Genomic DNA, 26,766 nt, shown 5'->3' on the forward strand with positions numbered 1-26,766 from the left:
GTTTTTAGCCCAGTGCTCTTTCAATGTAGTTTTGACTTGGAACAAGAAAAAGGAGAAAGGTAAAAAGCTGCAAAATCCTAGGAGGAAAGAGATTTTCTCTATTCTTTACCTTCTTTTGTCCCTAGAGATTTAAGTAAGTGCTAAGTCCCAGGTGAGTAACTGAGACCTTTACTGTGTGGTTACCTTTTTGAAAATTTGGGGAACTAAAGGGGTTCTAACACCTATATAAAAATCTTAACTCTATCACATATTTTTGGGTCTCTGTCAATCCATTCTTCTACCAACTATTAGATCAAAAAAAGACCTTAGGCACTATCTTGTGCATTTGCTTCATCAAAAAAAAAAAAAAAAAAAGAGAGAGAGAGAGAGAGGCTCAGAAACAAATAGAAATTGATATTTGACAATGCTCTTGTGAAAAAAACTGGTATTATCTTTCTTTAGAGAAAGTGTGTAGTCAGAAAGGAAACAGTGAATTCCTGAAACAAGGTATCAAGTATCCTAACGCAGGATGATAAAATTGTGACTTCTCTTTTTTCAACACTAAGACATTTCAGGCTATGTTGTATACCACATCACACACGAACAATTAAACACGTATGAACAAGAGGCTGACATAAGAAAATGGCCCTCTCACAGCACTGGACCACCCTCTCTCTGAAGTATGAGAAGCTAAATACTTATATTTCACAACTTCTTCTTTACGCAGCTGTCACCCAAGGCTACTTCACTGAGATAAAAATAACGTAATCTTGTTTTGAAAGCCATAGGATGCTTAGTTAATCCTGAAATGGAACAATTCTCCATTCCTGTTTCAAGTGACAATCGTTTGCTTACCCACATACCTAGGAGGCTGTGAAGGCTCCTTCCGGTCACTGGATATGAGGTTATAAATGCTCTCAGAAGGGCCCGTTGGATCCATGGCCACCATATGAGTCCTGAAAACTACTTAGCTTTTTTCTCACTATAGCAGTATCTCCATCCCTTTCTTCACCGCTTGTCCTTTCCTCTCCTACCCTCTTGCCTTCTCAAGGAACTAACGTTTCTTTCACGCAATTCCCCCGTGACCTCCTCTTCGCGTCCTCTCTCGCCAAGAAAGTAAAATGCCCCTTCTCCGACTCTTGGGCTCGTTTAGCATTGTTGACGGCACGACTGCCGTGGAAACAGTAACTAGGCAACGAGAAGGTGGCGTCGCAATCTAGTGTTCCAAACTTTCCTCTTGCAAAGGCTCCTTTTCTGTCAGAGCTCAACGTGAAAACCACAGTTTATATGTACCTTTGGGAGTAAAGGGGTAGAAAATGGAGTCCCCTTAGAAATGTTGCTCTTCTCTCTGTGTATTTGGGAAAAAAACATAAATTCTACCACAGACAGACTGGAAACTGTGCCGCTGTGCAGGCGTCACACAAGACTCTAGTCCACAGGCGTCAACCCTGTGGGGCGGGGCGAGCGACTGAGGCCACGCTGACGCACGTCCGACGTGAAGGATAGGACGAGGGAGGGCGGGGCCTAGGATCGAGTGGGTGAGGCGCAGGACGAGTCGCTTACCAGGTACTGGGCAGCTCGGCGGTGGGCGTGGCGCGCGAGCGGGGAGGCCAGCCCTTGCGCAGGCGCAGAGGCCGCTGCGCGGGGTGGGGCGAGGTGGACCTAGCGAGGCCTGGGTCTTGGGCTGTGGGCCAGCAGGGGCAGGAGTCCGAGGTGCGGGACTTTGTCCCGAGGCGGCGCTGACGGCTCCCGGAAGCTCTTTCCCATTTCCTTTCCTTTCCCCCCGTCTTCTCAGTGTGATTTCCTTGGTGAGTTATTTCAGGAGAAAGGGAAACTGTAGAATCAGTCCGTTCCCATCGCATGCCCTTTTCCGGTCCGTGTCTTCCCCTGTACGCTGCTGGGCGGTGATCCCAGCAATCTGGCCGCGCCCGCCTTCTCGGCCGCTTGCGTCTCGCGCTCAGCTGTGCGGCCACCTGTGCGAGCGCTCGGGACCGCTCCCCTCGTCCTCCCCTCGGCCACCTGTCTCCCTTACTCTCGCGCCTCGCTCCTTCTCCCCCTGTTTACCTCTTTATCGGGCCCCTCCTCTTATAGGGCTTGACTTTGTTTTCTAAGCCAGCAGCCTAAACCAGAAGAATCCTTTTAAACAGCCCTTTGAATTTTATGCTCCTCCCTTTCTTCTGGCGTCCCTTTTTGAAAATAGTCTTGGGAACCGTTTTATTCCGTTTGATCCGTGTGGTCTTCCATGAACCTACTGATTCCCATATTGACTGCGGAAAGACTCTCATTTAGAAGCCTTTGCCATCCAGAGGCTCTGAAAGACATTTTGGCAATATGGTTCTGACCAAGCTTATAGAAGCCATTCTGCCCAAAAGGAGTAAGGATGCTTGAAGATAAGAGGCCGGTTTTGGGCCTGTCACTGCCAGGGTGCCCGGTGGTGCAGACAAAGCAGCATGGTAGCTTGGTTGACTTAAAAGAGTTTATAGGCTCTGCCTTCTGAGATGATCCATGCTCTGTGGAGTTTGTTTCTCACTAAATAAATCCAGTTCTTACCTAAAACAAAGTTTGCTGAATGTGTAGGTGCTTATCATCTTGGGCTCTTGGTGAATTTCAGACGATAAGAATAAACTTAGTTTTTTCTTATCCAGTTGGCCAGGTTTCTATTTTTTTTTTTTATCCCAGGCGTTTAACAGACATTTTATTTCAGATGAATGGCACCTTGGGGTTGATGGTTCTGTTCTTCACATCAGATTTTCTGTTTACAAAATACTTGTATGTATATGCCACTTTGCCCTTTTTCTTTCCACTTTGAGTATTTCGTGTTTTTGGTTATTTTGCTTAGCTTGTATAGAGAATAATTCTGTTCTCTATATGTGCTAAGATTTGAACTGAGGACTTGAAATGATAATAGTTAGCCAAATAGACAGTCCTTGGCCAAAGTTTATAACATGTCTAATTAGACATTAAGGACTCTTTATCAGTTCCTAAAAGAGCCAATAAGGGCAAACTAGATTTCTCTAGTTAGTAAGTACCCACTGGCCTCAGCTAGTCTTGACTTTCTGCTGTTACTGAATACAGTAATTTCACTGATGTCAGTATATTTATTATGGTTTTAAAAATACTGAACAGAATTTAAAGTCTCACTGTAGTGTATTTAGTATACAGTCTCAGTGAAGTTGTTAAATCATTTGGAAAGGAACTCTTTTCCCCTTTAGGTATTTATCTGTAATTCTTGGCTTTTGAAAGCATGTTTATGAAGAATATTTTTCTGATTTTTATAATTCACTCAAAATGGCAGTCCTGTTCAAGGAAATGCCTATGTTCAGTATGTCCACAGAGAATTAGTACTGGTATGCCATCAGAGGTAGTGAACCTTTTCTGTAAATGGCTAGATAATAGGTATTTTAGGGCTTTGCAGGCCAGATGTATTCTTTTGAAACTACTCAAGCACTACCATTATAGCTCCAAAGCAACCAAAGACAATACTTAAGAAATGGGGGGGGGGGGGGGGGGGGGAATGAATGAGCAAAGTTTTTTTCCCATGAAACATAATTTACAAAAACAGGAGTGAGCTACAGTTGGCCTGTGGGTTGTAGTTTGCATAGACACCTTATATGAATGGTTGTACATACTAATTAGTTTTTTATTTTTTTTTAACTAAGGATTATTTCAGTCTACTTAGATGAATAAAATGGTCAGAGGTGGGAGTAGAAATAGGACAACTGGGAAGAAAATAAGCTGTTTCTTAAGACATAGTCTTCACAATATTTTTCTAAGTTATAGAATTACAAAGAGTACTTAATCATTTGAATTAGATACTCAAGACGTTTAAGAGAATATTTAATAGCAAAAGACTAACAACAGAAAAGGCTTAGTTGGCTTTGATTCTAAGATAAAGGCAAAGATGAGAGGTGAATTTGGAAAATGCTTTGATTGTAAGATCCCTGTGATAACCACGTGGCACTGAAGTGTGGGCCTTCCACCACGCTGTTTCAGTCAGCTAATTAACTGGAGGGCTTGTTTAGAGGATTTTTACGTATTAAAAGCAAAGCTTGTAACCATCTGGTTAGTTTATATCCTAGTATATTTGCATTTTTTATTACTTATGGGAAAACAACATTGCTGTAAAAATGCAGCAATTTTTAAGAATATTTTAAAACCTTAGAATATCTTTCTTCATAAAATAGTGGACTAGATTTAGTCATTCTTAGAAATTTAAATAGAGATTGTATTAAAACAGGATGACAGGATGACAAGGATAATCATTGCACAAATATTTTCAAAAGTTCATTGAACTTCTCATCAGGAAATAATTTTTGAAGTACTGTGTCCTATGTTTTATTTTGGGAGAGTAATAGCAAATATTTTAAATGGGTGACAAATGCTAAATCATTTTCACTAAATAGATTTTGAAAGTTTACCATTAGTATTGAAAACTAGATAGTTTTATAATGGAACTGAAATTTTCTGGACTATTTTGGAAGTAAAAATTGATGCGCTTATAATTTCAATTATCAATCATCTAGTGTAAGCATAGGAAAATATCACTGAATACTTTGCTAAAAGGTAATATGTATTTCTGGTTTAAAAATGTAACTTTGTTAGTATTCTTAGAAAATAATTTAAAAATGTGTTAAAAAGTGGTTTCTGTACTTTCTTTCCCTTGAAGTCTATATTCAGTTTTGATCAGCTTGCCACAGTAAAATTGTTAAAGTTCATACCTTGAGGTCACACAGTATTTAATATGTCCATGTGGACATTCTGTTTCTGTTTTTTAAAGTTCTTGCTGTGATACTGACACATCGCTACCTTTTCATTTGTCTCTGACAAGGTCTTTTATGTCTAAGAAGTATCTACTGGAACTAGTGGATCAAAAAACTACACTATAAGTGACTAGTAAGAAAACCTGTTTATTATTAATGTGTAATGGAGTGGTATACATCTTCCATCCCCTGAGGAATTAGAGAGTTTACTAAAATACTTTTGTGTAGAACTTGGCTCTACATCAATTATTTGCAAACATCAATGATTGAGTAAAGCCTGAGTACTTTAAGGTCAAGAGATTTGGTCTTTAAGTACTGGTTTTGTTTCTTGACTCTTATGTGATTGACTCCCATTTTAATTTGAAATAGTTCTGTTCTTGGGCTGAAGAAAAATTGCCTATTCATGACCCCTTTACTGAAAAACATATTAAAATATAAGTAAATGAAAAACACCTAATAATATGGCTTTGAATCATAAAGGAAAATGATTTGCAGTCGGTCCTCACTTTTCACAAGTTCTCTATTTGTGAATTCTACTTGCTCAAGTTTATTTATAACCCCAAATTAATGCTCACAGCACTTCTGCAGTCACTCATGGCCACAGGCACAGTGGTGAAAAATTTGAGTCAGGAGATATGCATGTTTCAAGTTGGGGTCAGGTAAGGTGATGCTCTGCCTTCTTGTTTCAGCTTCTACTGTAAACAAGGGTATTTTTTGAATTCTATTTAAGTGCCACATTTTTTGCATTTTTGTGCTTCTGGTTGCTGGTTTTCTTGTCTAAAATGGCCCCCAAGCAGACAGCTGAAGTGTTGCCTTGTGTTCCTAAGGCAGCCAGGCCACCAGGTGCCTTACAGAGAAAATGTATGCATTAGATAAATTTCCTTCAAGCATGTATTAAAGTCTGAGTTCAGTGGTAATGAATCATTATGTATATATTAAATAAGATGTCTGTAAGCAGAAACACACATAAAACATTATGTATTGATCAGTTGGCAAAAATATTGTAACCAGAGGCTCACAAGAACCTAAGAACAGTGTGTGTTTCTCCCAGAAGCAGTGGTTCAGTATTCACTAATTCGTATTCATGGTGACTTGATAGACTTAACTACCATGAATAACGAGAACTGACTCTATTACCTCTTAAGTAAAAATTCAGTTTCCAGATAAAAATTATATGTCATGGGCATTATTCCATCTTCTCTTGCCGTTTGGTTTGCCTGCAGTGGATGTTGAAACCCTAAAATTAGTTTGTGGCTGAATGTTACAAAACAAAATTTAATATGTAACTTTAATTTTCTTTAAAATGATAATATTTGTTACATGTTAAAGCACTTTATAAGCTAGTGTCAGGAAGATTTTTATGGTGAAATAATATTGATACTGAATTGATAAATTGAACTGTCACAACTTTCTACTTTGAATTTGTATAAAACAAAGGAAGAGTAAGGTTACAAAGGATAAGGTGAAGTTAACACGCATTAATGCTTGTGTTAGTCTTTTGCTTTTAATGGAGTTGGTGTTAAGCATTGTAGCAACCAACCTAAAGTGGAAAAGATCAGATAAAAAATTTAGTGTCCATAAAAACAAACCAGCTACTCAGGTAATACACAATTATTACCAATACATATATCAGAAATTTCTGCATTGGGAACTAAAAGAGATGATACTCTGTGATATTATAAGCAAAAGCTACCTGAATAGGAGGTTAAGCAGGCTGCTTAATACAGTGTCCTCAAAATAATTAGTGTTAAAGAATAGTACCAAAATAAAAGTAGTTTAATAAAAGAAATTGCTGATGGGGTTCAAGTGTACAGTTCTCTGACCCTTCATTTACTTCCGGGAAAGGATTAACCTGTGTGCAACATGGATGAGCGCCCGTTGTTTTCTCTGAAGGTTTATAAACAAGGGCTTCCCTGGTGGCTCAGATGGTAAAGAATCCACCTCCAATGCAAGAGACCTGGGTTCAGTCCCTGGGTCAGGAAGTTCCTCTGGAGAAGGGAATGGCTACCCACTTCAGTATTCTTCCCTGAAGAATTCATGGACAGAGGAGCCTGGCAGGCTACAGTCCATAGAGTGGCAAAGAGCCAGACACAACTGAGTGACTAACACAGACTGACACTAGCCCCTTGTTTTCTCTGAAGGTTTATAAACAAACAAAACTATTAAAAAAAAAAAAAAAAAAAAGGCTTAGTTTTGTGCCTGCATACTCTGATTCAATTTATATGTTTTTAGTCTTTTAGCACTGAGTGACAGTGGTTAGTATTACTATATAAGTGAATATTCTTATGTGCCCATCACCACACTATATGGTTTGAATTTGTTATAAATCATTTAAATAGCCAAGAGGTATCCATGTGTGGCAGACACTTTGTTTGCATTTTTTATAGGTGATATTACATCCAAATCATGATTCAGATGGATAAACAACCTAAAAGAGTAATTCAGATACTTATTTCATACTTTTCAGTCCACTGATTTCTTTCCATCTGATCACTGAATATACAGTTAAATCATTAAAATTGTAGGTGTCATTGTGTAAACTTACATTTATCATTTCGTTATAGTATCTTGTATATTACTTGATGGCAGAAATTCAGTACTGTTTAGTAAAATTCTGATCATAAGATACACATATTGGAAAATAGTATCTTAATCTTTCAATAATAGCTTTAGAGAACCATGAAAAGGGTCAGTTTATTATTTTTCTATACTTAAAAAATTCCAATTGGACATTTTAACAATAGACTATATGTGGAATTTTATGATATGATATGCAGTTATGATTAACTTCAAATTTTTTCCATTATAGACTCCACTTTTTGCAAAGACTGAGTTTGCCTCAGCATCCACAAACTCTTCACCTCAGATTGGTTCCTGTGTGTTTTCTGTTTGCAAGTCAGTGGGAGTTAAGCATATACCAGCTGAAAAGCCAGATAAGGAAATGCATTCTTTCTCCCAGCAGTTCTAAGTTAACTTGTAAGTTAAATTCAGTGTAAACTGAAAATGGTTTAAATGTTTTGTTAGAGAACACAGTTTGAGTAGCATGAATGATCACAGTAGTAACTAAAACTTTTCAGTTAGTTCCAAAGTTTTCAGAACATGTCTAAACACACCATCTAACGTTTAATACGGCTTAGTTGCCTATTGGTTGTACCATGGAATATGTGGAAAGTTTCACTACATGCCTGTAAAGTTACTCTAATCACTTTAAATAAACATCGTAGCAGTTGTTAAATTGTACTTTACGTATGACTAAACGTCTCACCTGTCTGGCACACATCTGGTGTGTAATGGTGAGTGTATTTCCAAAGACAGGAATTGATCAGTATGGGGAATTACAGGGCTTCTCCAGATGCCAGCGTGAGTTTGTCCTCTTATCAATGGAAACATTCCTGAGTTGTTTTGCTATCACTCTGGAGTCTGGGATTTGAGTTGTGTCTCCACTGATGATGTTTATAGGATAGAAATGAAAGTGATGGCCTGAGTCAGAGAAAGTTATAGGTCTGTAGCCTTTGAGTTTGCTGTCGATTATCCATTTTCCTTAAGTATTTACATAATGTTATATGTTTCACTAGCTTTTTTTTTAAGCTAGTGAAAAACATGAAAAACATGTAAGAATGATTTTTAACAGTATGCATGTAAAAGACATGTAAGAAAGAAAAGGTCATACCTTTGTTCTATAGTTTGGAAAATTATTTAAGCATTGTATAAACAGATATTTTATTCCGGTTTGTTGTGAATTCTTTGACTAAGAAAATTGTGAGTAACATGGTAGTCTATCAACATGTTCATATAACTAACGAGAAATATGGAGATTATTCAGCTTTTTGAATTGCAAGTATATAGCATCCCAACTCCAAGTAATCCTTATTTACTTGGGTTACGAATCATGAGACAATTTTCATTATAGGAAAAGAAATAGTAATTTGATTTAGTATCTTTTTAAAAAAAGTATCTATGATACAACATTTTTGGAATGAAGTTTCTGTTGCTCATAGTTACAAATTGTTAAAGTTTTGATTACTCATTGTCTTGAGACTTGAAAAGATTACTAAAAAGATAACATGCAATATGTGAGAATTTAGGTTTGGATAATTTTTTAAATGCCATATAAAATTCAGAAGAATTTTAAGTTTATGTACTATGGGCATGATTCTACTTAATCCTATTGGTATGTTAAGCCTATTGAAATTAGTAACCAAATGTCTTTCCTTGTCTTTATGTTTTGAAAAGGACCAAAGCCAGTTTTTCTGTTGGCTTGGGCAGCAAAGTGAAAAGAGAATGCTCCACTTGAAGCAGTGTCAGCATCTGAAACATATAACTCAGAAATGCTTGTCTTGCATCCATGTGAAAACAGATAAACATCCACAGCTATTTCTTTCAAGAACCTTTGCGCTTGCGAAATTAAGGAAGTCATGGCATTCCATCTACTCTCTTGTTGGAGACAAAAATATTATCCTGATGGGACCTCCTGGTGCTGGGAAAACAACAGTAGGCAGAATAATAGGCCAGAAACTGGGTTGTTGTGTCATCGATGTGGATGATGATATCCTTGAAAAAACCTGGAATATGAGTGTGTCTGAAAAATTGCAGGATGTTGGTAATGAGCAATTTTTAGAAGAGGAAGGAAAAGCCGTGTTAAACTTCTCTGCATCTGGAAGTGTGATTTCCCTTACTGGGTCCAACCCAATGCATGATGCTAGCATGTGGCATCTAAAGAAAAATGGAATAATTGTTTATCTGGATGTACCTCTACTAGATATAGTCAGTCGTCTAAAATTAATGAAAACAGATAGGATTGTAGGTCAGAATTCTGGAACCTCTGTGAAAGACTTACTTAAATTTAGAAGACAGTACTATAAGAAGTGGTATGATACTCGTGTTTTTTGTGAAAGTGGGGCTTCCCCAGAGGAGGTAGCCAACAAAGTGCTGAGTGCAGTTAAAAGATACCAAGATGTGGATTCAGAAACATTCATTTCCACAAGACACATTTGGCCTAAAGACTGTGAACAGAAAGCTCCAATGAAATTCTTTAGTGAAGCTGTGATTGAGGGGTTAGCTTCTGATGGTGGACTTTTTGTTCCTGAGAAGGAGTTTCCAAAGTTAAACTGTGGGGAGTGGAAAAGCCTGGTAGGAGCAACATACATAGAAAGAGCACAGATACTTCTGGAAAAATGTATACATCCTGCTGACATACCTGCTGCCAGGCTGGGAGAAATGATTGAAACTGCTTATGGGGAAAACTTTGCCTGCTCAAAAATCGCCCCTGTCAGGCACCTGTCAGGCAACCAGTTCATCCTGGAGTTGTTTCATGGACCAACAGGATCATTTAAAGATCTGTCTTTACAGCTCATGCCCCATCTTTTTGCACACTGTATTCCACCAAGTTGCAATTTTATGATACTTGTAGCCACCTCAGGAGACACTGGAAGTGCAGTCTTAAATGGCTTTAGTCGTCTTAAGAAGAATGACAAGCAGAGAATAGCCGTGGCCACATTTTTTCCTGAAGACGGAGTCAGCGATTTTCAAAAAGCACAAATAATTGGCAGTCAGAACGAAAATGGATGGGCAGTAGGTGTCAAATCAGATTTTGATTTCTGCCAGACGTCTATAAAAAGAATTTTTCAAGATTCTGATTTTACTGGCTTTCTTGCTGTGGAATATGGAACCGTCTTAAGTTCAGCTAATTCCATAAACTGGGGCCGACTACTTCCCCAAGTAGTTTATCATGCTTCTGCATACCTTGATCTCGTTAGCCAAGGATTTATTTCTTTTGGAAGCCCAGTTGATGTGTGTATTCCCACAGGAAACTTTGGTAACATTTTAGCAGCAGTGTATGCCAAAACCATGGGAGTCCCTATTCGAAAATTTATCTGTGCTTCTAATCAGAACCATGTTTTGACTGATTTTATAAAAACAGGACATTATGATATAAGGGAAAGAAAACTAGCACAGACCTTTTCACCAGCAATTGATATCCTCAAATCTTCAAACCTGGAACGACATTTACACCTGATGGCTAATAAAGATGGACAGTTAATGAGAAGACTGTTTAATCAACTAGAAGAGGAGCATCACTTCCAGATAGAGAAGATCCTAGTTGAGAAACTTCAGCAGGATTTCGTGGCCGACTGGTGCTCTGAGGGAGAGTGCCTGGCAGCGATTCACTCCACCTACAACACTTCGGGGTACATTTTGGACCCACACACTGCTATTGCGAAAGTAGTTGCAGACAGAATGCAAGACAAAACTTGCCCAGTGATCGTCTCCTCTACAGCTCATTACTCCAAGTTTGCACCTGCTATCATGCAGGCTTTAAAGATCGGAGAAATCAACCAGACTTCATCAAGTCAGGTTTACTTACTAAGTTCATACAATGCCTTACCTCCACCGCACGAGGCTTTACTAGAGAGAACAAAACAGCAGGAGAAGGTGGAGCACCAGGTCTGTGCAGCTGATGTGAATGTCCTGAAGAATCACGTGGAAAAACTTGTACAAAATCAATTCATATAAAAGTTTTCCGAGTAAAAGAAAAATTCTGGTGAAAAGCGTGCAGTAATAAATCACAAAAGTTGATTTTGAGTACAAATAACATTTTGTTTTTTATGTAAATATGTATGTCTATATATAGATGTTATCTTTTGGAATTTCAATAGCCTCGTCTCTAGGTCTGTCCATTGTCCCTGCACATGCTCCTTGGATCCTTAATCTAGAAGTGACAGAAAGTAGCATAATGCATGGACCCTTGTGCTGTGTTCTGCACCCATGAGGGATATATCAGTTTCTCCTCCTTCACCCCCACTTTTAAAGGACCAAAATGTCTGGTACTCTGACACTTAAAATATTTCAGCATAGTTGTAACATAGTATATCTGTAACCATTATTCTTTATTGACTAGAAAGATAATTTGCACTCTAATGGTTAACTTATTTGGAAGAAGTAGTAAGCTCATCTATTAAGAAATGGCTGGCATTTTTTACTCTCCTCAGATTCCATTTTGGACTATAATTAATTAAGTGGATCCTACACCATCTGGATTAGATAAGTGTTCCAGCTTTCACTCCCCTTGGGGTGTGTATAGTTAAGGTGATGTAGTTTGAAAATCAAGACACAAGATTTAAATCTGATGTGATCATCAACAGAACTACCTATAGTAGATATAGAAATAAAATTACATATCTGTTTCAAGAGAAAAGCTTTCCAAACTTCAGAGTATTTGAATAGTCTTAAGAGAAGTGTGGTTATAGTTATAGCAGTTTTCTTGTATTATTTGAACTCTATTCCTATATAATTTGTCTGTTGTCTTTTTTTTCAGTGAACATTGTCTTTTTTGGCAGTTAAAACCACATGCAATTGATGCACATATTTAGTGTTTCCTTTGTAGTAACAATCCATTATAATCATGGTTTCCATTTGTGAATTTCTTGGATGTTTTATTTCTGAATTAAAAGATTGTCATTGAAAGGACCTGTTAGTGTAATGGACTACTCTCAACCACAAGATGGCATTCCTAACATAATTTGTCTTTGCTGATAACATTCTGCTTCATTTTCTGGGAGAACTGCCTCCATAAAGAAACATGTTGCAGGTTGTCAAGAAAAAAATTGTAAAAGTTTAATGAGCAGAAATGATTTGTTTAAAATTTTAAAAAATTAAACCAACTATGTTAACTTTGGATCTCCAGCTTCTAAAAAGTACATTCTAAAACCAAAACTTGAAAACCAAGAGCAGTTACAAGAAAATAATGGAGGATTCAAAGTTCACTTATTCATGTATGTCTTAGTTATTTTATCATATTTTTTTAAGGATAAGTGTTTCAGTAGCCGATATGTTTAGAAACTACATGTAAATTTTCCTGTGTGTATGAAAATGCACTATTTTTCTGAAAGTGGGACGGACAGTTTTGTTTTGTTTTTAAAAGACATGATTTTTGCCCACAAGACTGTAGTGAAGGAGACAACGTGTAAAATTGAATCAGGTTCAACATAGAAGTTAAAGCAAGACAGTTCATGAGAAAGTAAAAAGTAAGGGATATAGTCAAGAGCTGTCAGATTACCATGGGCCAATCAGAAAAGGCGTCACAGAAGACACAAGCTGCAGTGAGTCCTGAAGGATGGCAAGATTTTCTAGGTGAAAAGGAAGGGGAAGTACATTCTAGGCAGACAAGGGAAATAGTTACAGTGAGTTGTTCAAGAGAGCACATTCCTTTATCTCCATTTGGTTTGTTCTCATTTCATGCTTTCACTTTTTCTTAATACCAAGTCTAGCCCTTCCCTCTCAGCTAATGACCTTGCCTCAGTCAAGAGGAAATAAGCCATCAGTGAACACATGGCTTCCTATCACCAAGTGTCTGAATCTGCTATGCTTGTTTGTCTCCTCTCCTGCTCCCCCTGGATTGAATTGGGTGATATTCCTTCAGGAGTGTCTTGGGTTCTGTTCCTGTTGGAATACTTCCGTCACTTGCTTCATCAGCTATCTCCTCTAGTGCTGCTTCAGCTTCTCCCCTCTGATGGGACCTTTTCACATCTTAAAAAGTATAAGAGCAAAACAAGTCAACAGCCACATTCCCCCACCATCTACTCTTTTACTTATGTTCCGTTCAAGACCCAGCCTCTTTGAAAAGAGTTGTCTACGTGTGTGGTCTCCACTTCTTGCCTCTCATGTTCTCCAGAATGTGTAAAGTACATGTACTGTTCAGGGAGGAGTAATAAAACAGAACACACATGTGCTGCTCCCCACTTTGCTTTAAGAGTGGAACATACCTCATGTTTGACACCTTCTGTGGCTCCTGTTTGATTACCTTCGCTTCTCTCCCTCAGAAGTAACCACTATGCTAAATTTTCTCTTTATCATTTCCTTGTTTGTATGTACAGTTTTGCCTCTTTTTAAATTTTATGTAAATGGAATCATACTATACATATTATTCCATGACTCTTTTATTCAATAATTTAAAAATTTAACCATGCAGATGACAGAAGGCAGAGTTCATTAATTTTAATTACTGTATAATCTATAGAATGAATGCCACAGTCTATCCATTTATGTTAGTGGACATTTAAATGGTCTAATATTTATCTGTACTTGCATCCGATAGGTATATTGTTTCATAAAATTTGTATTGAAGGCTAGTGAAAATGAACTTCCAAACATCTGTGATTCTGTCTAATGGTATATAAAATGTATTTCATATCTTAGCTGTATTAAAATAAAAATGTGTGGTTTGTTTATAATATGAAAAATTATCAGTTCTTGAGCAATGGTTGTAATTTCTTGCTTCTCCAATCTTTGAAATTATTTTACGGTGTCAAAAATGTGAATTTATAAGATTTTTAAGAAAAAAGAAATGAGATTTTTAATTGGATATCAGTGAAAATAGCAAAAATTTTTTTCATCAAAATAGAGTTTAGGAGGTAATAAATTGTTCTGTTTGAAGTTTTTGTTAGATTTTAATAGCAATTCACTTCCAAAAACGATCATGGCGAATACTGTTTCTCTCAATCCATTAGATCATTTAAACATTTTGTAATTCAGACTACTTAAACATTAAGAAAAAAAGTAGCTGTTTTCACATGAGCCTCAAACTCGTGGGAACATAAATAATAGAGTTTTGTGTAGGAAGATGATTAAAGCCTGATGATTAAAACCTGTGTATGAAATAGTTACTGGTGTGGGCCCTGCCTGTGTACTCCAGCCACTCTTTGAAACTTTAAAAACTTAAAAAACAAACAGCCTCCTTTAAAATCAGAGGTAGAATAAGCTCCTCTGGTTCAAAGAAAGCAAAGTCAAGCAAATTGTTGTGTTATGGAGAAGGGACCTGTCAAACACAGGAAACCAAACCAACATCATGTACAGCAGTTCTCTGCTCAGTTGGCAAGATTTAGACCAGAGGCCTGTATCAAAAAGTTGTTTGCTTCCTACAGAAGGTGTATTACTCAGTTCAGCTATTTTTCTATCTAAACTCTTTATTGCTGTCTGAATTCTTAGGTCTTTATTTCAGTGGTGGTAACAATTGTCTTGAGCTGAGGTTCCATGTTCAGATGTGGCGCTACTTGTTCAGTTATTATCATAGACATTATTGGGATTGTAATGGCCTATACAATGCAGGGTTGCTAATGGCATGTTTAGTTTCACTTACAAATATTAGGAGGGTTTGTAATTTTAAATTACTTAAATCCACAAGGGGCTATTTTAAATCAATTCTTATATTTGGTGATGGAGCCCTGAAATCATTTGTTTTGAATTTTATTTACAAGGCTCAAATCAAATAGTTGAAGTTTTCAGAAAATAATTTTACTTGCTCTTGATGCTACCTTTATTTTCTGGAACTCTCTCCAGAAATTTTTAAATATAATTGGCTGACATTAGGAAAAGGAGTACATCAAAGGCTGTATGTTGTCACCCTGCTTACTTAACTTATATGCAGAGTACATCATGAGAAACACTGAGCTGGAAGAAGCACAAGCTGGAATCAAGATTGCCGGGATAAATATCAATAACCTCAGATATGCAGATGACACCACCCTATGACAGAAAGTGAAGAAGAACTAAAGAGCCTCTTGATGAAAGTGAAAGAGGAGAGTTAAAAAGTTGGCTTAAAACTCAACATTCAGAAAACTAAGATCATGGCATCTGGTCCCATCACTTTATGGCAAATAGATGGGGAAACAGTGGACACAGTGACTGACTTTATTTTCCGGGGCTTCAAAATCACAGCAGATGCTGATTGCAGCCATGAAATTAAAAGACATTTACTCCTTGGAAGGAAAGTTATGATCAACCTAGACAGCATATTAAAAAGCAGAGACATTACTTTGTCAACAAAGGTCCATCTAGTCAAGGCTATGGTTTTTCCAGTAGTCATGTATGGATGTGAGAGTTGGACTATAAGGAAAGCTGAGCGCCAAAGAATTGATGCTTTTGAACTGTGGTGTTGAAGAAGACTCTTGAGAGTCCCTTGGACTGCAAGGAGATCCAACCAGTCCATCCTAAAGGAGACCAGTCTTGGGTATTCATTGGAAGGACTGATGTTGAAGCTGAAACTCCAATACTTGGGTCACCTGATGCAAAGAGCTGACTCATTTGAAAAAACCCTGATGCTGCAAAAGATTGAGGACAGGAGGAGAAGGGGATGACAGAAGATGAGATGGCTGGATGGCATCACTGACTCAATGGACATGAGTTTGGGTGAACTCCGGGAGTTGGTGGTGGACAGGGAGGCCTGGCGTGCTGCAGTTCATGGAGTAGCAAAGAGCTGGACACAACTGAAGGACTGAACTGACTGACTGACATAATATTTAAACAACTGCCAAATCAGGGTGGGTCATTACCAGAAAATACATCATTTCTTGTAAATTTCACATCTGTGTAGGGTTCTTCTCTATTAAAATCATGTAATTTAATCCTAAAGGATCTGAATAGCATATTTATTCACGGTATTCTGTACATTTTCCAGAAAAAGAGTCATCAGGTCAAAAGGTATCCCCTTTCCCCTTCAGTGTTGTAGCCTACTATGAAGAAATACAGAACATCTTTCTCTTGAGAAAAGTTGAGTATAACTATTTTACTGGCAGCAGAAAGAAGGAAAATATTAGCTTAAATTGGGTCAAGAGGATAAAATTTTTACTGGCCAAAAGTCATACCAAAATAAAAAAAAAGTCATACTGAAATGAAACAAAATTTTAGGGAGAAAACAAAGCTAAAATATCCTTTGAAATATGCAGGTCCTTCTTGTCAAAGAGGGGAAAAATCACATGTAGGAGATTTGTGATTTGTAAAATGATTACAAATTGTTTGATTTTTCCCAAGGCCTCAGAAAGGGAGAGAGTGCCTAGATGTGGTCTCCAGAGTGAGAGGTCCAGAAATTAAATTTTTTTCATGTACACAAAGTTGCACAGATTTACAGATTTTATCTTCTGCTAATCACACTTGTAAGAGTTATATAAAGTAAAATGTACATTTATTGATTTATAATTGTTGTGTTTTTCCAGTGACCACAGATTTGGTCTTTTCTACCCAAGATTCTTCATCCCTTACATGAAGATATCTAGGAGACAGTAGTTCATTTGGCAAATATGAAGTCAAACCACAGAGAGAAGGATAGGTTTCAGGGATATTTCACTCACAATTATCTGATTTATCAAACAACATAGAATACCTCTTGAGTAAACAGAGTATTCTTCCCTGTTTGACCCAAGGTGATTCTTCTCTGAACAGTGCTAAATATATACTGCCAACTTTTGATCTTTGGATCATTACCCTGCAAGATCACACACTCTGGGTGAATATGCACCTTTTCCAGATTTTCTTACAAAGCAAAAGATTCATAGTCTCAATCCCTGAGAAGCTTATGGAGAACTTAAGCAAGTAATTCAACTTAACTACAAGAACATACAGTAAATACAATCATCAGGACCAGCCAGAAACTTGGTGAACCCTGAGAAAGCCAAGTTAGATATTTGGTTCCCATTCAAACTGATGTTCTCTAAGTATGTGTTGCACTTTTCTTTTGGAGCGTGACTACAGTTTTCTCACAGACCCCCAGGCCACAAACACACCGCAGGGAAGGACAAGGAGGGACACCTGGCAGAGGTTACCCTCTCCTGTGCTGTCCTAAGCAGCTCAGTTCTGGCAAAGAGAAGCGAGTGCAAGTTGCTCAGTTGTGTCCAACTCTTTGTGACCCCATGGATAAACCTTACCAGCAAAACAAAAACATGGAAACTAACCAAACTCAACCTCTTTGAAAGGCAGTTTAGAAACCCTTTATTGCTACTCAAGCATATTCTTGGGTCTTCTCACCTTCTAATTTCTAGAAGCTTGTCAGTAATCCTAAGCGCCAATGGTATTGATAAACACTATCTTTTCTTCCTGCAGTATTCCTGTGTGTATGTGCTCAGTCGTGTCTAACTCTTTGCAACCCCATGGACTGTAGCCCACCAGGTTCCTCTGTCCATGGGATTTCTCAGGCAACAGTACTAGGGTGGGTTGCCATTTCCTTCTCCAGGGGATCTCCCCAATCCAGGGATTGAACCCTTGTCTCTTGTGTCTCCTGCATTGCAGGTGGATTCTTTACTGCTAAGTCACCAAGGAAGCCCTTCAGTGTTCCTAACAACATGTAAAGCTTTGTGAAGACTGGTGCCCTGGACTGCTGCCTGGCTGGCTCTTCCCTAATCCACTTCAGGCCATGGTCATGTTTTAGACCTGGGGCTATGGGATGGAAGTAAAAAAGACAGACATAGAGATCAGACTGAGGGATCAAAGAAGGCATTCTAGAGGAGAGGCTCACAGGTGAGTCAAAGTTTAAAGGTTAGGTTACAGTTGATATAGGTGAATTGGTGAGCAGAGGGAACAACATGGTGGGGAGTGCTGGATGTATCACTCAACTTGCCTGGAACAAAATGTGTATGTATGGGTTTGTGAAGATGAAGCTAGAAAATCGGGCATGATCCATGAGTTTTCATGTGTCTGAAAGCTAAGAGATATCACTTATGGTAGCATAAGTTTACTTGCCATAAACTTACAGTAAGTAGAATACCATAATCAACACTTGATTTAGAAAGATTGTGCTGGCAATTGTGTGGGGGTAGATAGAAGGGAGTAAATTCGCAGACCTAAGACTCATAAGGAGGCCAGAGTATGGACTGCAATGGTGGAACCTAAAGGAGTGAGCAGTTTCCAGAAATATTTAGGACATTGCTTTATAGGATTTGATGACAGATTAAAGGAGAGGGGCATGGAGAAGGATTAGGGTTTATAACCTAGTGGGGTGGTTTTACTATTCACAGAAATCAGGAATATAGAAAGCTGTGCAGAATTTGTGATGAACAGAGTGGAGAGGAGCTGGTGATGGTTTTTCTCATCTCACTGGACATTTGATTTTCACTGTAATATTCCATCACATCTTAGTCTCCAAACCCTCGTTAAAGAAGAGAAAGTAAACTGACTCACTCACTAATGGAAGCATGTGGAGATTTGAACTTTACCTCTGAACAAATGCATCTCTATTTTTCCCCTAACTCCCAAACCTGTCTTGCTCGTCTTTCCTCCTGTCTTTTCTTATCATGTTCTACTAAAAACATTCCTAAATCCTACCCATGTGTTTGTTAGCATTTTCAATTTTCAAATCAGAATTTATTTCATTTAAATTATCCCCTGAGCAACCACCATTCTTGTTCATTTTAGCCTTAGCATTTATATGTTCTTCTGTAGTTGCTAAAATATTGTCTTGCTTTATTATAAATATTTATCATTAAAAATTTAATTATAAATTTCCTTATAAGTTTAAATTCTTTGATATCTGACAGAGTATCAGTACATTACTATCTAAAAGATGAAGTCTTAGTTAACTGAATTCTTGGTATACTTCATTCACCTCTTTCTGATAATGGACAATAAAACAGATATCACAATAAATGATTGAATTCTAAGCTTGTTGGGCAGCCTTCTTCACATAATGTAACATTTTGTCTTGCAGTCATTTCCTAAGGTGCATAGTATTATAGGATATTTCAGTTTCTTTGTGGGTACCATATTTTAAAATCTCTAATTTTATTTTAGTTTGTTGTTGTTTTTTTTTGGCGGCACCATGTGGCATGCAGGATCTTAGCTCCCAGACCAGCGATCAAACTCGTGCCCTGGCACTGGAAGTGCTGAGTCCTAACCACTGGACCATCAGGGAAGTCCCTGCGGGCATCATTTTTGTTTAATATCTACTCACAAATTTTTTGTTTGTGTTCTAGGGTAAAATGTCACAGGAAATGGTTTCCCTTTGAAAGGAGTTATCTTAGTGTTGTGGTTATCACAAAAGATGACAGAAATCTGATAGATGGCTGAAAGGTTCCCATGAAATTTGTGCTCTGAATGGACTTGGAACAGCACTGTGTCCCCACTTCCCGTGTCTCAGTGCTGCCTACGCCCACATGTCGTGATCTCCACTTCCAATAGTAAGAGAACTAGGCATTAGACATTGTTTAACTCTTAGGGTACTTAAGCTTACGTTTAAAAGATACTCTTATTAGAGTATCAGTGAGTACTTCTCTCATCTGTACAGCCCTCTCTTTTTTAATCTATTTCTTAATCTCTTAATCTTAAAATTGGTATATGTTTGTTACAGCGATCTAATAAAATGATGTGTGTGAGAAGATTTTTTTAAGGTGTACATTATTCTTAGAGTGCCATTAAAAAAAAAAAAAGACATCAAAAAACAGGAACTTCCCTGGTGGTCCAGGGGTTAGGACTCTGAGCTTTCATTGCCATGAGCCTAGCTTCAATGCCTGGTCTGAGAACTAAGAACCCAGAAGCTGTGTGGTGTGCTTAAAAAAAATAAAAACAACTCTTAGGGTGCCATTACTGATACTGTCTTAAATTTTGAGATAACTAAGAAAAACACTGATTTTTTTTTTCAGTAGTAGTTTTCTTTCCTGAGAATGATTTAATGTATTCATGAAGAATCCCTGCAATCCTTTTAGGTTGATTCTGAAATGAATGCAAGTTTTTGACACTGAAATCGAATGGGACAAGATGATCTTAATGCACACTTTTGTTTCAAACTATGTTTTTTTTTGTCCTAAATAGTTCCTGAATGGTATCTGTGTCTCATGATGTCAGTGATGTGGAATGACCTGGACATTATATCCAGAAATTGTTTCAGTCAATCTTTGGTTTGATTTGGCACTGATTAAAGACTTAACAGATGCTTGCTCCTTGGAAGAAAAGCTATGACAAACCTAGACAGCATATTAAAAAGCAGAGACATTACTTTGTCAACAAAGGTCCATCTAGTCAAAGCTATGGTTTTTCCAGTAGTCATGTCTGGATGTGAGAGTTGGACCATAAGGAAAGCTGAGCAGCAAAGAATTGATGCTTTTGAACTGTGGTGTTGGAGAAGACTCTTGAGAGTCCCTTGGACTGCAAGGAGATCCAACCAGTCCATCGTAAAGGAAATCAGTCCCGAATATTCATTGGAAGGACTGATGTTGAAGCTGAAACTCCAATACTTTGGCCACCTGATGTGAAGAACTGACTCATTGGAAAAGACCCTGATGTTGGGAAAGATTGAAGGTGGGAGAAGGGGACAACAGAACATGAGATGGTTGGATGGCATCACCAACTCAATGGACATGAGTTTGAGCAAGCTCTGGGAGTTGGTGATAGACAGGGAAGCCTGGTATACTGAAGTCCATGGGGTCGCAGAATCAGATATGACTGAGCAACTGAACTGAATTGAACATCTTCTCAAATGGGCTTCCCAGGTGGCTCAGTGGTAAAGAATCCACCTGACAATGCAGGAGATGCAGGAGACATGGTTTCAGTCTCTGGGTTGGGAAGATCCCCTGGAGAATGAAATGGCAACTCAGTCTAGTATTCTTGCCTGGAAAACCCCATGGACAGAGGAGTCTGATGGGCTAGAGTCCAAGGGGTTGCAAAGAGTTGGACATAATTCAGCAACTGAACAACGTGCATCTTCTCAGCTTCCTTTTTGTCAAGAGTAAAAGAATTGAAAGAAAAAAAACTGCAAGAAGATGTGGAGAAGTGCTTTACCAATGCAATGGAGGGGGCTTTATTAATTATAATGATTTGATTCATCTCTTTTCTCTCCTTCACTGGGGAAATAAGAGATTTCCTGGTGGTAGGATCAAAATGATACATTTTGCTATTTCTTTGCAAAGCCAAAATGATCTATTAAAAGCTGAGGTATGTTGTATCAAGTCCAGAATTAACCTCACTGACAAAAAAGGGAATTCATAATCAATAGAATCATAGGCTTTTGATGAGAGTATTATGTCAATCATTAGAACTATCACCTCCATTTTCTTGTGTGGTTGGTAAACTCTAATTCCATAATTTAAAGGTTTACTTGAATTTTACCATCTTTATAATATCCCAGAGGTGGAAAACCTTTCCATATGCTCTATAGAGGCAGTTCTGTAACTAGATCATCTGTATCCAGGCCCTGGTTCCAGCACCAGCTATAAGATCCTGGGAAAGTTACTCTATATTCCTGTGCCTTGGCTTCTCATCTGGAACATATGGATTAAATACCTGCCTGGTTGGGTTGTGAGGACAATACGCAACAGTCTTGCAAAAGTGAAAAGTTGCTCAGTCGTGTCCGAGTCTTTGCAACCCCATGGACTATACAGTCCATGGAATTCTCCAGACCAGAATACTGGAGTGGGTAACCTTTCCCTTCTCCAGGGATCTCTCCAATGTTTAAGTAGAAGCTTTTATTTAGTTGGGGGCGGGGGGGATGACAATTTGTCATTTGCAAGTCTGGGCCAAAACAGTAGACTCTCACTTTCCTTTTCACGAACTAAAATTAGTTTTTGGCAACGAGATTCAGGGTTATTGACTCTGAAGCTGCTGGCAGTTTAAGTTTTTAGTCTATCCAAATTCTTACAGTTCAGAGAACAGAAAAACCCAGTTTCTCTTCTTATAAACTTAATCCAATGTGAACACAAACTTTCAAGGTTCGTTCAGGGATGCTAATTATTTTCGTGTTCAGTTTTTCCGTGATGAGGCCCTAGGATGTCAGTGAGCAGGATTAAACCCCAGGAGCATGTGAGGCCACCCTAAAATGCCTCATTGTCTTTCAGCCTTTCTGGGTCACTCAGTATTTGATTATCCAGACTAATTGTGGGCAAGGAAAGCGTGAATAATCAAATTGTACAGACAAGCATTAGTACCTTATTTTGGCTGACGACTTCATCCTTCTTCTCAAAAATTTTTTTCCAAAAGAGCTAAGAAGGAAAGTAGAAGCTTTGTTTCCTGTCTTTGCTCTACTTCCTCTGCCCTTTCAAAGAACTATTGACAAATGACAAGTTGTCTTCCTCCCAAGAGTCCCCTTCCTTCGGCCGTAAAGAAGTGGTATCAACAATATATCTAGGTAGTCATTCCCTGAGAAGGTGAACTTGCCTGTTTTTAGAACTTTCTGGTATAAAAAAGGAAGACAGAACTTGAGCCTGAACTCTGCTTCTGGCTTTTTCTTGATCATCTTCCAACAATCTTAAAGGTCATTTTTTTCTTTTTTTCCATTACAGGATTTTTGGCACCTCAGAAGTAATAATGGAAATAAACATTTAACAGATGGTCCCAGCAGCTTCCCTGACACACATGCATAACACAAAAGGGAAACATGTATAATAGAATTGATTAGATCTTATTTTAATTTGCTTTATTTCTTATAGGATATTCTCCTGGTCACATTTCTAGTTTTCTTTCTTTTTTTTTTTTTTTTTATATGCCTTTTATTACTGGGGTCCCTTACACACAATTTCTGAATTGTTTCTCAAAGTCAAGACCCTGTACCTCCCTCAGCCGCCTTCTGCACCACAGAGAAACGTCTACTTTACTGTCAGCACAAATGGCTTTGCCCCAGCAACTCTGCAGAGGTTCTGCAGGAAAACTTAGGAAGTGTTCCCTAAACTGCATCTGGTTCTCTTGTGAAACCAGTGGTCACAGGCTGGAAGTAAGTCAAGGAAATATTAGCAACAAGGAGAAGAAAGAAAAGAATTGAAAGAATATATTAAGGGTTTTCCACTGCTAAGTGCCAGGGGTTGGGGAACCCCTAGGGTAAAAATGTCAGCCTCGGGTTAGAGGGACAGCAAATAGTCCTGGTGAAGCTATCTGTGTTTTCATATTCACACAAAACTCTGCAGGGTCCTTTCCTGAAAGTTGGGGAGAGATCACTAATCTGTTGACATGAACAGAAGAGAAGCAGCAGTCTTGAGGGGCTGAGAACAAACCCAGCTCACCTTTCTGCTTAGAGACCTGTCCTGGCAACCCTCTGAGAGGAGGGTTGTAATTCACCATTGCGACACCTAGTGGCTGGCAGCCATGTCTGCATCAGCAACATAGACATTTAGAAGATGTTATTTTGGATTTTTAAAAATGGAAAAAACTTATCTTGAACTGCAAGATCACCGTTTAACCACCGGAGAACAGAGCAAAAAGCCAGTTGTATTTAATCATTGACTTGAAAGTTACATTCCTTAGGATTCTTAGATAAGATGTGCAGAAGCAGGTGAACAGAAATATCAAATCCTTGGCAAGGTCCATTACAATATAATATCAGTCTTACGGGCTAGTGGAATAAGTGAGAAACTGTCCCCTGAGTTTCACAACTTGATAAGAGGAAGGAAGCAGAAAGTCAACCTAAATCAAACCTTCTCATCTGGAAAGGAAAGAGACAAGTGTGCTAAAGAAAGGCTAAGTTTTGTAGATCTTGATAGTGGTGACCTTGCTTGGGCCTTTCAGATGTTTCCTTCTTCATATCTCTTTGTTTAAGTGTTAAATATTCTTACATGTTAGGGGCTGATGTGCAATGCTAACTGAACATTTCTAACTCCTCAGGAATACTCATCTAGTGAATACATTTAGACTGATCAAAGCCTTAATACAGTACTGGAGAAAATGAAGAAGAATCAAGTTTTCAATTAGGTGCGAGCTTTCTATCATCTTCCACCCTCAGTGGTAGAGGCAGAGGCTCGTTCAGCAAAATGAGGTGATTTAGGGTTCATGGGACGATCATAATAATATTAATATTATCCTCCCTTTTTTACTGTGCCATAACTTATTAAACCAATTTTCTTTTGTTGGACACTTAGTATACATACTTGGCCACATGGAGCAGCATGTGGGGTCTTCGTTCCCTGACCAGGTTTGAACCCATTCCCCCTGTAGTGGAAACACAAGATGTTAGCCACTGGACTACTGGAGAAGTGCCCTAGTTTAAAATATTCTGACTATTGCAAATAACCATTTAATAAGCTTCTTTGTGCATAATCCTTTGTACCCAGCACTGATACTTTGTTTTAAAATTATAATGAAATATTTAAAACATATAAAATGCACAAATCATTTTTAAAAATACCTGTGTACCCACGGTCCTGCTTAAGAATTTTATCTTTACCAATATAGTGGGAGCCTCCAGGCATTCTTCTCCATCTTACATTGGGATAAGTCTCTTTTCTTATCCCAATGTAATCTTGTCTTGATGTCAGTGTGTAACACTCTTTCATATTCCTTTATGCTTTCACTACATAGTGTGTATTTCTAAGCCACACATATATTAACTAGTTAATATAACCTTCTCTGATTGCAAATTTAATACATGCTCATTGTGGAAAGGCTGGCAAGATAATGAGGTATAAAGAGAAGTATAAATAAGAATTCAAACAAAATTATTGTCCTAAACACAACAGTATAAATACCATTGTTAGTATTTTGATCCATTTTGCTCCTCTTATTACATACTTCACAAAATCGATTGGGTTCAAAACAATTGCTTTAAAATGAATGGGGCTTCCCTGGTGGTCCAGTGGTTAAGACTCCTCTTCTACTACAGTGGGTGCAGATTCAATCCCTGGTCGGGGAACTAAGATTCTATTTGCCACTCAGTGTGGCATAAATAATTATAAATTTAAAAAAATAAAATAAAATTGATGTGGCTGTTTCATTTACAAGTGCTTTTGTTTCCCATGGGCTTCCCTTGTGGCTCAGCTGGTAAGGAATCCACCTGCCATGCGGGAGACCTGGGTTTGATCCCTGGGTTGGGAAGATCCTCTGGAGAAGGGAAAGGCTACCCACTCCAGTATTCTGGCCTGGAGAAGTTCATGGACTGCATAGTCCATGAGGTTGCAAAGAGTAGGACACAACTGAGCGACTTTCACTTTTACTTTGTTTCCCATCTCACTCACTGACTTCCCTGTGAGGTCAGTGATGTATTTTTATCTCCATTTTTGAGATGAGGAACAGAGGTCTTGAGAGATAAGACAGTATCTCAAGATCTCTCAGCTGTCAAGCGAAGGAATCAGGACTCATATCTGGATCTTTGGATTCAGAGTCGGGTGGTTTTCTGTTGAAATATCCCAGGGTCACCACCATTCTCCCACACTGAAGTCCCCAAAAGTAAATGGTGGCCCTTCCTTCTCATTCTGTCTCCTTGCCTTCTCATGATCTCTTCAATTTAAGTGCCAGCTTGCATCTTTATTTTAAGTCGATTTTGCCTGTGTGTAAAAGTTGACTGGGGAGAAGAAATACAGTGTCATTTACCTTAGAGGACACATTTTTTTAAAAACTATTTTTAATTGAAGAACAGTTGCTTTACAATATTGCGTTGGTCTCCGCCACACATCGACCTGAATCAGCCATAGGTATACGTACGTCCCCTCCCTCTTGAATCTCCCTTCCGCTTCCCACCCCTCTAGGTTGTCACAGAGCCCTGGTTTGAGTCACACAGCAAATCAGAGGTGACATCTTTAAGAAATGGTCCTGGTTTTCAGCTGTTGCTGCTCTGACTCACCTTTCTTCCGAGCTAAGGCCTGTATCCTGAGTAGAGGCATGACTTTAACTTGATGTTGTCAGAAAGGACCATGCTTCCAAAATGTGCTTAAACTGCTCCTGTGTGGTAGGATCTCTCTCCAAGGACATGAGCTTCTGGGAGCAAATAAATTGACAAAAAAGTGGGGGGGAGGGGGGGCAGCAATTTCCATTAAGATGACTCTAGATTTGGCCTAAATTGGAATGTTAATTTTGTCAGAAGTTTCCATAGGAATACTGATGATAAAAAAATTATCTTTTTTTTCTTTGCTATGTGGTGGTTTAGTCACTAAGTTGTGTCCAACCCTTGCAACTCCATGGATTAGACTGCCAGGCTCCTCTGTCCCTGGGATTCTCAAGGCAAGAATACTGGAGTGGGTTACCATTTCCTTCTCCAGGGAATCTTCCCGACCCAGGAATCAAACCTGGATCTCCTCATTGCAGGCAGATTCTTTACCGACTGAACTATATTCTTTTTGAGTGGTTAACAAAAGAATGCAATGAAGCTCTTTTATGTATCTTTTCAGCTACTCTTCTTTTTACTTTCATTGAGAATGTCTGCAAACACTATGATTCATCTGTCTATACCTGCAGCACAGCCAACCTTCTTTTTTATTAGAGAAATTCCAGCCACCAACTAGAGCATCTCTAGCATGGCAGGTGTGAGGAAGACTTTGGAAATTCTTAACTGTTTTCTGGTGGTGTATGTTTTATT

General features: G+C 38.4%; 2 protein-coding genes across 3 annotated transcripts in view; one reads left to right on the forward strand and one right to left on the reverse strand.

Moving 5' to 3' along the window:
* Positions 1–1,293, reverse strand: part of ENKUR (enkurin, TRPC channel interacting protein) — a 38,374-nt gene extending 37,081 nt beyond the window's left edge. The window contains exon 1 of the mRNA XM_061126218.1: positions 843–1,293. Coding sequence (XP_060982201.1) covers positions 843–928 — 86 coding nt within the window. The 5' untranslated portion in view covers positions 929–1,293. The remainder of the gene's footprint in view (positions 1–842) is intronic.
* A 356-nt stretch (positions 1,294–1,649) lies between these two features.
* Positions 1,650–16,096, forward strand: THNSL1 (threonine synthase like 1). 2 transcript variants are annotated; one of them, XM_061126222.1, is made up of 3 exons: positions 1,650–1,787; positions 7,549–7,715; positions 8,973–16,096. In XM_061126222.1, the coding sequence occupies exon 3, from the start codon at positions 9,021–9,023 to the stop codon at positions 11,250–11,252; it is 2,232 nt and encodes a 743-aa protein (XP_060982205.1). In that variant the 5' UTR covers positions 1,650–1,787; positions 7,549–7,715; positions 8,973–9,020; the 3' UTR covers positions 11,253–16,096. The 2 variants fall into 2 exon arrangements, with proteins under 2 accessions (XP_060982205.1, XP_060982207.1); XM_061126224.1 differs by lacking the exon at positions 7,549–7,715 and having other exon boundaries at positions 1,661–1,787.
* The last annotated feature ends 10,670 nt before the right edge of the window (positions 16,097–26,766 follow it).

This window comes from Dama dama, chromosome 23, assembly GCF_033118175.1.
Source record: "Dama dama isolate Ldn47 chromosome 23, ASM3311817v1, whole genome shotgun sequence".
Taxonomy (NCBI): domain Eukaryota; kingdom Metazoa; phylum Chordata; class Mammalia; order Artiodactyla; family Cervidae; genus Dama; species Dama dama.